The sequence below is a fragment of the Quercus robur genome, chromosome 3 (assembly GCF_932294415.1).
Source record: "Quercus robur chromosome 3, dhQueRobu3.1, whole genome shotgun sequence".
Taxonomy (NCBI): Eukaryota; Viridiplantae; Streptophyta; class Magnoliopsida; order Fagales; family Fagaceae; genus Quercus; species Quercus robur.
Window position 1 is genome coordinate 39949218 of NC_065536.1, and position 12001 is coordinate 39961218.

Below are 12001 nucleotides of genomic sequence, written 5' to 3' on the forward strand. Positions count from 1 at the left end.
ATAAATAAATAAACTCCCTCTATCTCTCAATGTCTGCACTTCCAAAATGACATGATATTTTATGAAAAGGTAAAAATATGGTGATCTTTTTAAATTTTCCTTTACGTCATATCAAAAGTTACACGACTTCTTACATGAATCTTATTTTCTTTTAAAAAGCACACGAGATATTGGAAATTGAACTTCCACTTTTACAAAATTTAATATATAAAAAGGCGACTCAAAAAAAGGAAGGGTCATCAATTACTGAGAGACAACGGGAGTAAAAAAATAAATAATTGACCACATTGTTGGGATAAGACCAAGTTGAGTTGTGTTACTATTAATCCTTATAGAGTGGTAAGTATGTTGATGCTGATATTCATGAAGTAAATACAATGTATTTACAGCCTGAACAGCACCACCGGTGAAAAGTATAACACCACCAGCCAAAACAAGCTTATAAAAATGAAAATTCAGTGTCACTTACAACAGCAACGATCCCTGGGTGAGAATACTTCGCAAGCTTTTCAAGAGTATTTTCCTGAATGCTGCCAATAGTTTCATCCAGTGCAACGGGCAGGCCACTGTATTCACAGAACTTAATAATATCATTTTCATCCTGAACAGGTTCCTGAAATAAAGGATAGTTAACAATTACTTGAGAACAAATACCAAAAAGATCATATCCGCATCATCATATAAGACAACCATGAAGTTTCTTGACAATCATAGGAGATCTGAATACAATTAAATATAGCAAAGAACACCATGTGTGATCCATTTAGAACCAGCAAGAGGTAGAACAGTCATATTCACTGATTATCCAGATTATACCTCAATGTACTGCAGGTTACAATCCTTTACGAAAGAACCAAATTCTATAGCTTCTTCAAAAGTCCAGTTACGATTTGCATCTACACGGAGTTCTATCTGACATCCAACCATCTTCCTTACTTCTTGTATTACAGCAGCATCATGAATAGGACCTCCCCTACGTGCTACCTGCGTTAGGAGAATAATTGTGAAGCTAACAAACATCTCCAATAAATGCAAGTCTTTAGAAACGTCATCTGAGGCAAGAGTAGCAGCACGTGAAACAAATGTTAAGCAGTGTAATTTTAGCAGAATATAATTGCAGTCAGATCAACTTACTTTAAGCTTTATTGCAGTAAATCCTTCTTCAACAAGACCTGTAGCAGCATAAGCCACTTCCAAAGGAGTTCCATTGGAGTCAAGAAGGGCACAAATCTTAACTTTTGATGACCTTCCAGATTTATCTCCCTCATCAATTTGGGGCTGTAGTGTGTTTAATAAACTGGAACCTTGTCTGGCTGCTATGGCATTAAGGATACCCATTTCTAAGCCACATCTGACACTTGGAAGGATTGAACATGGCTGTATAACCATGAAATCACTTTATCATTCAAATTATTACTCCATTAACTAAATTTTTTTTAAAGAATTTTATTCACGGACTCCAACAATCCATCAAGTGATGATTCATAAAAAAATCCAAGTGCATTATTTAAACAAGTCACATCACTCATTAAATAGGTCATAGGTCATGTGACTAAAAGTACACATGTTTATTTTATTTTTTTTATGAATCACCACATAGTGGGTGGAAAGAATTTCCTCCAAACTGGTTTGGAGGTAAATTCTCTCCTTTATTCACTGGCCGTATCGATATTGTATTTGCAGAATAAAGATACAAAGGACCTACTGGGACTCCCAAGTTGTTCCATATCCAAGAAGAAAATGAACCCTTTAGCAGAGGAAGGAAGCAACTAATTTTAGCTCCTTTTAAAACATGAAGAAGAAATATGAGTTGCTGTTCAATTTCAAGCAGGCTTTCTCTGTGGATTTCAAAAGGTGCAACCTGTTCAAGAAAAAAATGGCAAGATCAAATAACCATTAAGATCTTGAGGTTTTTTTTTTTTTTTTTTTTTTGGGGGGGGGGGGGGGGGGGGGAGAGGGGTGCAACAAGGTTATCAAAAAGACATTCAAGAATTAGAGAGAAAGATGATGAGAATGATGAACAGGTAAACCGCAGCCAATGCCATTATGTGTGCTTGTTACATAAAAGGTTCACACTAAATATAAGTGGATGAAGAGGGAAAAAAAAAACCTTCCAGAGCTTTACCTCACCAAGCCCGACACTCCCATCTTCAAGATATAAAGACAAAATATAACCTTCTCTATAAAACTTGGTACATTCATGGTCAACCAGATTCAAAGTGGGTGGAGTGCATAGTGGAATTCTGCTACGAACAAAAATTTGAAGAATTATGCCAAACTTCCTCAAAATTGCAAATCACTGATTCATATTTTATTACATAAATGATATACTCAAACCCACCTAAACCGTGAGCACTCCATTCTAGAAATCTTGCAAATAAAGCCTTCATGTGAAATGGAATCTTGAACTGAAAGTCTCGAGAGGATGCTAAAAGCATGATTTGATGCCTGGCTTGCAAATTTTCTTATATTACTGAGATGAGAAGCACAATATATCAGCAGACAGGTGACAAAAAAATGCAAGTAGGAAGACATAATAATTGAAGTAGCATTGGCGCCTAATAACCTGTGGAAGGTGGCATTGGCATCAATGGAGCTCTTTACTTCAATTACACAATCTATCTCATCGTATTGGGATGCCAATAATGCTTCTTGAAGCTCCCTCTTTGTCTGCACTAGTGAATGCTTCACACTGCACATTCAATGAATTCCAAAGAATTTAAAGCAAGAATTTATTCACCAATATAGCTTCGACTGAGATAGGAGGGAAAGTTACATATCGTGACTATATATCTAGCATTTTACCCATGTGCCTTACACAGCCCGCAGATTGAAACATTGTGAGAGGTGTAAAAGTATTCGTTCAGAATACTTGGGTCAGTTCTCTCTGCAATTGGAAGAAGACTGAAGATTGCACCACCTTGATTATTTATCACAACTATCGTCATTGGTTTCCGTGATTTCCTTCAGAACATTCAATTTTTTTAAACATTAGAGCAACAAGTGTTAAACAGACAGATTAATGTACATCAACATGGGAAAGTTTAGAGCACAAAAATCATGTGGATGATTCCCTAAGGGTGTGTAATTACCAATACCATGTAACTGATATGAAACAGGATAATAGGAAATTAAACGGAAAAAAATGCATGAATACAATGTGACACAAGTCTTCAAAACTACAAGATAAATTTCCCACCTTTGATATAAAATTGCCAACCCATTTGTATCATGGAGGAAAGAAACATCTCCAATCACACAAAGCACCTGAACATTAATATAGAAATATGAAAGAGTGTAAGTTTGTCTAAATTGGAAAGAAAAATAAAATAGAGAGAGAGAGAGAGAGAGAGAGTAAAGGATAAAAAAAAAAAAGCCAACATGCAAATGTCTCCTCCAACTTTGGGTCAGTGGCAAATTAATCCCTTGTGGTTTAAATTTGCAATATAAACTCCCTAAACTTAGCAAAACTGTAAAATTATGCATTCCATCAAACCTCCATTAAGTGAGTGGGTGGAATTCAATCCAAGTGCATACCCCATGACTACTTGGCTGTAAGGAGTTTTTTTTTTTATTAAAAAAATGTATGTATGTATGTATGTATGTATGTGTGTGTGTGTGTGTGTGTATATATATATATATATATGTATATTAGTAAAAATGAATTTTATTAAGAAATAAGATAACCATGAGCACACAGGGAGTGTGCTGCTACAGGCCTAAGAAGTCAATGGAAAGAGCACAGATCCAAAAACTCAACTATTGAGGTAAAGGGAAAACCACTACTCACTGACATCCAATCAGACAAAGAACACCAAGTAAAACATTTCAAGTCCAGAATGGAAGGAGTAATTTTACCACGGTCTTAAGCTGGGGAGTTTATTTCTTAAATTGAAAATACGAGGAATCATTTTTCCACTGACCCAAAGTTGGAGGGAAGGCACTTGCTAACTTTTATCTCCAGCAGGGTGCCTCTTAGGAAATTTCTTTCTATACAATGTGTTTCTACATTGGGCTACTTCCCATGATCTTACCATTTCACATCAACACAAAATCAGAATCAGGATAACCATATGTGACATTAACTAAAACTCCTCGCTCTCTCCCAAAAAGAAAAAGACCATCATCTAATACTCATGATCACCAGACCTTGACAACACCTTTCATGAGAAGTAATTACACCACCAATAGTCTACCTAACTAGGTGTTAGGAGCTTTACTTGTTGCTAATGATGGCATGAGAAATGAGGGTGCTTGGACAGCATTGGGCCAATCACTTGACTTCATGTTTTCTCAACACACTCATGGCTCCTCATGCCAGACTAGTGATGCTCCTAAGGGCTTTTTGAGGGGGACTTACCCAGTCCCCCTACTTGAGTTGGATCGATGAGCAGGATGAGGGGGTAGCATGTGGAGGCGCCTTGCTCCACATGATGCCCCAAGGCCATGGCAGAAGAAGGCCATGGTGGGCAGAGATGGATTTTAATGATGGGCAAGAGCAGGTGGTGTTGACCCTATGTGGCGCATGGCATTGGTGGCTAAGTTCTGGTTTCTTGTGTGTGGGTTGGGTGGCTTGAGTGCAAGGTAGGGCTGGGCTGTTGTGATAATCAAATGCTGTGTGCAAAGCATTGGACTAATGGGGGCTGGCTGAATGCATGGACAAGTGCTAGTGGGCTGATGACATTTACTTTGTGTGCTGCATGGGGGCATGCTGTGTGGGCTATATTGCTAATGGGGAGGCCTTAAGCAAGGGCCAAACCTCCCAAAACGTGTGAAAACATGTTGTGTGGGTTGCTAGAGGATGGGCAGAGGCCCCATGGTCTATTGAGACATGGGTTGTGCATATGCAACATGTGCAGTGGAAGTTACCAAGCAATTCCTAGCTTTCTTGATGATCAGACCTGCTGTGTAAAGGTTGGAAACGTGGAAAGCAAACCAAGACAGCATCAATAAAAGGTGTCCTAAGTTAGAACATAAGTGGCAGATTGTCTAAGACCTAGGCAGTAACTGCCATCTAGGTTGCACCGACATGGCATTTTTGGCGTCGTGTCGGTGACCTCTGCCCGCTGCTGCTGCCCTTTGTCCCTCGCCAGAGCTAGATTGGGCCGATCAGCAAGCTCCATAGATGTCAGCGCCGTGCCCTGTCCACTCCGATCTCTCTCTCTCTCTTGGCATGGACAACAGGTAAGGTCCGACCTCTTTAAGCTTCTCTCTGTGTTTTTTTTGTTTTTTTTTTTGGCCATTTGGTTTGGGTGAATGGGTTACTTAAATACTCACTTATTATAACGCTTTTTTTTTTTTTTTTTAAATCCCACTCTCACTGTCACTGTGTGAGAGTGGGATATAATATAATGTTGTTACTGCCATATAAGTTATACCTTATAACTTATATATATATTTTTTTCTGTTTCTTTACTCAGCCTTTTGTTTTGCCATATAGCTTTATTTATTTATTTAAGTTAAATATTGTAGGTGATTTTACTAAAATGAATACTGAAAGTGAAAAATCAACTGAGTCAGCTGCTCCTCTATGGAAATATGTTACTAAGTTAGAAAAAGCAGCTGTTGGTGGTGGGAATGTTACTTTCAGATGTAACTATTGTGAAATTTTTTTTAAGGGGTCTTATTCAAGGGTGAAGGCACACTTGTTAAAACTGTCTAATTTTGGAATACAACCATGTGTTAAGGTTGGAGATGAGTATCAGAATGAAATGCAGAAATTAGAAGATGCGTATGAGGAATCTTCGCGTAGATTGAAGAAGCCTAGGTTAGTGTCTTTACCATCTGATTCTCCTACTAGTCCTAATTTGGGTCCTATTGAGAGTAGTACAGCTACAAGTAATCCATTTTCTCATAAAAAAGGGGTTGGGAATTCTCCTTTGGAGAAGGCTTTTAACAATCAATGTCAAGAGCAATAAGATTCTCTTATTGCTAAGACATTTTATTCTACTGGTTTAAACTTTCACTTTGCTAAGAACCCATATTGGATTGAGATGATCAAATTTGCATCTAATAATAATTTAGTGAGCCATGTTCCTCCGGGTTACAATAAATTAAGAACAACTTTGTTGCATAAAGGGTCTGTTTAGATACAACTTATTTTTGCTAAAACTGAAAATTGAAAACTAAAAACACTGTAGCAAAATAATTTTTAAATGTGTGAATAGTGCTATGGGACCAATTTTTAATATTTTTTCTGAATAAAGTGGTTGTGGGTCCCATGAATAGTGTTGCTACAATGCGTGAACAGTGATAATTGTCCCCTAAAGTAAAACGCGTGAAAAAAAAGAAAAAGAAAAAAAGCAGAAAACGCAAAACGCAAATGTAGGAATAATCCTATCCATACGCTCACAAAGAGAGGGTACATATTGAGAAGTTGTTTGAAGTCAATTAAAGACACTTGGAAAGAAAGGGGTTTAAGCATAGTAAGTGATAGGTGGACAGATGCACAAAAAAGGTCATTTATCAATTTTATGACTACATCAAAGAAAGGGCAACTTTTTATCAAATCCATTGATTGTACCAAAGAGTACAAAAACAAGCACTTCATTTCTGACTTGTTTCTAATGGTCATTGGTGAGGTTGGGCATACTCATGTTGTCCAAATTATTACTGATAATGTATCTGTTATGAAGGCTCCAGGATCTCTTGTTGAAGCTGAATATCCTCATATATTTTGGTCACCTTGTGTTGTACATACCCTCAATTTGGCCTTGAGGAATATATGTGCACCTAAGAACTCTTTGCAGAATGAGGTTTCATATAATGAATGTAACTGGATTGCAGAAGTTTCAGATGAGGCAACTTTCATTCGTATTTTCATCACAAATCATTCTATGAGATTAGCAATTTTTAATTCATTTTCCCCTTTAAAGTTACTTGCTGTTGCTGAAACACGATTTGCTTCAATAATCATCATGCTTAAAAGATTGTTTCAAGTAAAACAGCATCTTCGAAATATGGTCATTAGTGAGGAATGGATGTCATATAGAGAAGATGATGTAGGAAAAGCTCAACCTGTGAGGGATTATGTTTTGAATGATTTGTGGTGGGACAAGGTTGCATATATTTTGAGATTCACAGGACCTATTTATGAGATGCTTCGAGTGGCTGACACGGATGCACCTATTCTCCATAAGGTGTATGAAATGTGGGATTCCATGATAGAAAATGTGAAGAAAGAAATATACCGGCATGAAGGCAAGGAAGAATATGAGGAATCTCCATTCTATGATGTGGTACACACTATACTCATTGAACAGTGGACTAAAAATTGCACACCACTTCATTGCCTAGCCCACTCCTTGACTACGAAGTAATTTTCTATCTCTTTAATCTTTTCTTATATTCTTTAGGCCTAGCCCACTCATTAGTTGTACTTATTTATTTGCTTTTAACTAGGTATTATACTAATCAATGGATTGAGGAAGTCAAAGGCCGTGTTGTGCCACATAAGGATGCTGAACTTTCTGCGGAGAGAAACAAGTGTCTCAAAAGATTCTTTCCTGATCTTGATGATAGGAAGAATGTTACTATGGAGTTTGGTTTGTTTTCAGGAATTGGGGCTTATGATAATGATAACATGGATGATAGGTGGATCTTCGATCCAATGCTTTGGTGGTCAAATTATGGGTCCAGGTTACCAATGCTTCAAACTTTAGCTCTTAAGCTTCTTGGACAGCCTTGCTCATCATCATGTGCTGAGAGGAATTGGAGTACATATGGCTTCATCCATTGTATGAGGAGGAATAGAATTACTCCTAAACGTGCTGAAGATTTAGTGTTTGTTCATTCTAATCTTCGACTTCTCTCAAGGAGGAGGGAAGAGTACACTAAAGGAAACTCTAAGAAGTGGGACATTGGTGGAGACACTTGGAATGAACCATTTGGAGGACCTAGGTTGCTTGAGATTGCTTATCTCACACTAGAGGAGCCAGAGATGGAGATAAGTCTTGTTGAGAATGATGACTATGTTGATGACGATGATGTTGTTCTATGATAATCTTGAAAGTTTAAAACTTGTTATCCTTTTATGTTTTTAGTTTGATGTTGAACTTGTTGTTCTATGGTAATCTTGAAAGCTTAAAGCTTGGTTTCCTTTTATGTTTTTAGTTTGATGTTGAATGTAGCCTATTTAAACTTTTGGTTTGTACTCCAAACATTTTATGTGTATTATTGCACTACTTTGGGTGTGTGTTTACTTATTTGTAGTTCTTACATAATTTAAATTCTAGACATAAATGTATTTTATGTCTAAAAAAATATGCCTAAATATAAAAATTTAATTAATTATTTAATTGCCATGTCCATGCTGTGTCATGTCCTTGTTTTTTAAAAATTGTTGTATCACTGTATCCGTGTCCGTGTCCGTGTCAGTGCATCCTAGACTACCATAGCAGTTAATTATGTGTATTTAACCCTAAGGGTGTTGGAGGTGCCAATAGCAAAGTGTATTTGGCCTTGGAAAAATTCTATGTAATTCTCTAGGCTTGTAAAAGGGTTTCCTTTGTACTTGAGATTAAGTAATAAAGGTTGGGAGTGGGTTCCCTGTAAATATTGTGTGTGCTGTGTGTATATACGTCCCTATATAATCTGTTCTAAGTGTTATTACAGTGTGTATGGTGTTGGCTAAGACTAAGTTAGGGACTTAGAGCCATCGCAGGCAGAAAATTTGAGTGAAAAATTTGACCCCGTGACACTAGGTCACCTAAAGAATCTAATCAAACAACACTAATCTAACTTAGAATTTATATTGGAGCTATTTACACAAACTCCAGTAAAACGAAAATACATTCGTAATCATATCCAAAGTCACAAGCCTAAGGAATACCAGTTATGGCCAAATTTTAAATCATGTCCTCGAGATATCTTCAACAATCCAATCCAATTCTATGGACGATATAACTAGGAAGCATGGACACTTCATTTAGGGTGCTGTACCCGTGTCATATCCATGTCGTAACAGTGTCCTATCTACCATATCATGTTATAATTTTTCAAAAATTGCTTGTGTCGCCCTATCGTACCCGTACCCACACCCATGTTCATGTCAGTGTCCGTGCATCCTATAGCCCCTTTAAGAATATTACATTGCCATGGGTCATATACTTCCCTTTATTTTCTGTTACACTTAGCAGAAAAAAAAAAAAAACCTAATTAAGAGATGAATTCCACCATGGGAATCTAATCTCTCTCTCTCTCTCTCTCTCTCTATATATATATATATATATATATACTCACACACAAGTGGTTTTTGTTCGTCAAAAGTGGTTTTTCTTAAGACAGACAAGTGGCAAAAAGAGGAAAGATAGAAATGGGAATGTGGATGTTAGTTTTAAGGTTGGATTGGTACCAGTTTGAGGATTTGATGAGGGTAAGTTGCCTCAAGTGGTTTTGTCATGGCAACCAATACATAGGAATGCCCAGGTATGAACAGGTGACCTTATTAAAATTGGACGAACAAAAATTGCAAAAAAAAGAGGTCGTAAATGATGTGGATGAAAGTATTAAGGAAAAACATTATAATTAAAATGGGGTAGTTACATAATAAATCCTAGCGTTTGACCCTGTTTCAAATTTAATCCAAGAGTTTTCAATTGCATCAATGTCCAAACTATAGCTTTTAAAAATCGTTACAGTCTGGACCTTGAGTGATTTTCTGTTAACTAAAAATAACAGAAATCCTAATCCTCCACATGAATGCCAAACGATACTTTAGTGCAAACAAAACTCACAACACAATGACGTCATAGTTAGGCCGCTAGTCGTACAGGAAGCGGTGTTTCCAGTGGCAAACTGGTGAGCAACGCGTAAGAACCTGCCCTTGGTCCTTTGGAAATGGTAAGATCTTTGGCACAAGAAGAAGGGGTTGATCCATATCATATTGACTTAGTTATGATTTCTCTATTTTTTAAGAATACTGATAAATGTTTGGATTTCTGCGATTATTTAACTGGAGTTACTGAATATCAAAATCTTATTACAAGAAATCCTATTTTCTTAGATTGATGGGATCTTCGTAGAAGCTAAGTCTTGAGGGAAATTATGAACATTACGTTCATGCATAACTTCCATACCAAGGTTAGCATGGTTAAAAATATCAGCCAAGGTAAATATGGATTATTGAAAAGAATAAAACATGTATTTGGATCTTTTCCTTCAACCACGCAAAATTGTATGAATAATTACATACTGAATAATATAGAGGTATAAAGAGAGGGCTCTTTTTCAAGCCTTACTCTTTTTGTGTAATATAATCTAGTAATTATCATTTTTCAATTGGGGGAGATGGCTGAGTGGGCTAAAGCGTTGGATTGCTAATTCATTGTACAGGTTTTTCGTACCTTAAGTTCTTTTTACACGAGTAAGCCATTTTGCAATATTTTTCTATGTCAAAAAATTAACTACAATTCGAAAGATTTTTAGTGTCTAGATAGGTTCCATGTATGGCTTACTCGGGTTTTTGTTACTTTTGGTCAACTATACCAAGAACATGATCCTCTCTATTTGCTATAAAACAAAGAGTGTCCATTTCATGATGAAGATTTCATTTTCATACATTTAAAGGTGCACATGATGACACATCAATTAAACTCTCATTCCAGCAAATAAGGAATGATGATTTTTTTTTAAATGACATGGCCTAATATTCTGCCTTAGATTTGTGAACTACTAAATCTTCACCATACAATGGATCCTCTCCATTTCAAAAGCAAATGGATAGGATCCTTTTTCAACTAACAAAGGGTCAAATTACAACATTGTTAAAACTATAAGATGGAAATTTATGTAAATTATAATTCAAGGTTAGCTTTGAACTAAGGACGAACTTTGCAGTTTATTATGTAGTTACCCTTTAAAGATGTAACTAGATAATCCAACTAAATGATTTTTTTTTTTGGATAGATGGCAAATTTTTTATTAAGAAACAAAATAGCCAACCCAAGTACATTGGGGATGTACTTTGGGGGCAAAAATCAAGAACTAAAATTACAACGATCAAGTAAAAGAGGAAGAGAAAAACAAGAATAATGCGACAGGGCCACACTCCAAACAAGGAGAGCGTGTAAGAAAAAAGACATAATCTCTAGCAAGGACCGTCCACATCCCTCAAAATAGTGAGCATTTCTTTCCCTCCAAATACACCACATCAAGCAGTGCGGCACAGTCTCCAAAAATATATATTGCGATGCAGCCCAAATTTACCTTGCCATGATTCAAACAACTCAATAACCTTAAGTGGCATAACCCAATGCAGCCCAAACAAACAAAACACCAATGGCCACATGATGGAGGAAAAAATGGTGAAAAGGAAAGATGTTTTAGAAAGCTAAGTTGCTTAGAGAAAAGAAAGAATTAACTAGCTCTTCAAGAGTCACACTCTTGGAATAATACCTCATACGTAGATTTCTTGGATTCAAATTCAACTAATTACAATGAAGGCAGCCTTGCTTATTTATAATTACATGAGCAAGCTGCTGAGTTAGTTACAAGAACCCACCATGTGGCTGCCATGTGATTTGGCCAAAGCCTAACTAACTTCTCTAACTAACTAATAGGCTATTGCACTTATCACTAACAACCTATCAACTAACTAACTTTTTGTTACAAGTGATAAAGGCTATTAAAAGTAAAACCAGAAATTACTTATTATACAACAGAAGCTAGAAACAAATAAATTTAAAAATGAATTGCATCACCACAACTCCCAAGCTAAGGGACAATAAAGCAGAAGATGATCCACCGACTCTCCACACCTCTTACACATGTAACACCAATCAAGAATAACAATACGTCTTTTGCAGAGGTTATCTGTTGTAAGAATCTTACCTAAAGAGGCTGACCATGAAAAGAAAGCCACTCTTGGGGGAACATTCGAGTGCCACACCAACCTCCAAGGGAAAGAAAGGGAAGGAGGGTAGAAGGAAAGATAAAAACTACTAACCTCAAACCCTCTACTCCTAACTAGCTTCCAACAAACCTTATCAGGGCCAACCCCCCG

At 36.7% G+C, this 12001-nt stretch overlaps 1 protein-coding gene across 6 annotated transcripts in view; it reads right to left on the reverse strand.

The window, feature by feature from the left end:
- Positions 1-12001, reverse strand: part of LOC126718007 (protein PHYLLO, chloroplastic) — a 50528-nt gene that overhangs the window by 9788 nt on the left and 28739 nt on the right. For 4 of the 6 annotated variants that reach the window (XM_050420025.1, XM_050420029.1, XM_050420031.1 and 1 more), the window contains 9 exons: positions 3200-3267; positions 2806-2964; positions 2567-2692; positions 2342-2473; positions 2111-2243; positions 1706-1861; positions 1135-1377; positions 817-984; positions 470-613 (listed from right to left, as the gene is read on the reverse strand). In XM_050420025.1, the coding sequence (XP_050275982.1) occupies positions 470-613; positions 817-984; positions 1135-1377; positions 1706-1861; positions 2111-2243; positions 2342-2473; positions 2567-2692; positions 2806-2964; positions 3200-3267 (1329 nt within the window). The remainder of the gene's footprint in view (positions 1-469; positions 614-816; positions 985-1134; positions 1378-1705; positions 1862-2110; positions 2244-2341; positions 2474-2566; positions 2693-2805; positions 2965-3199; positions 3268-12001) is intronic. The other 2 variants (XM_050420026.1, XM_050420027.1) reach the window with 2 other exon arrangements.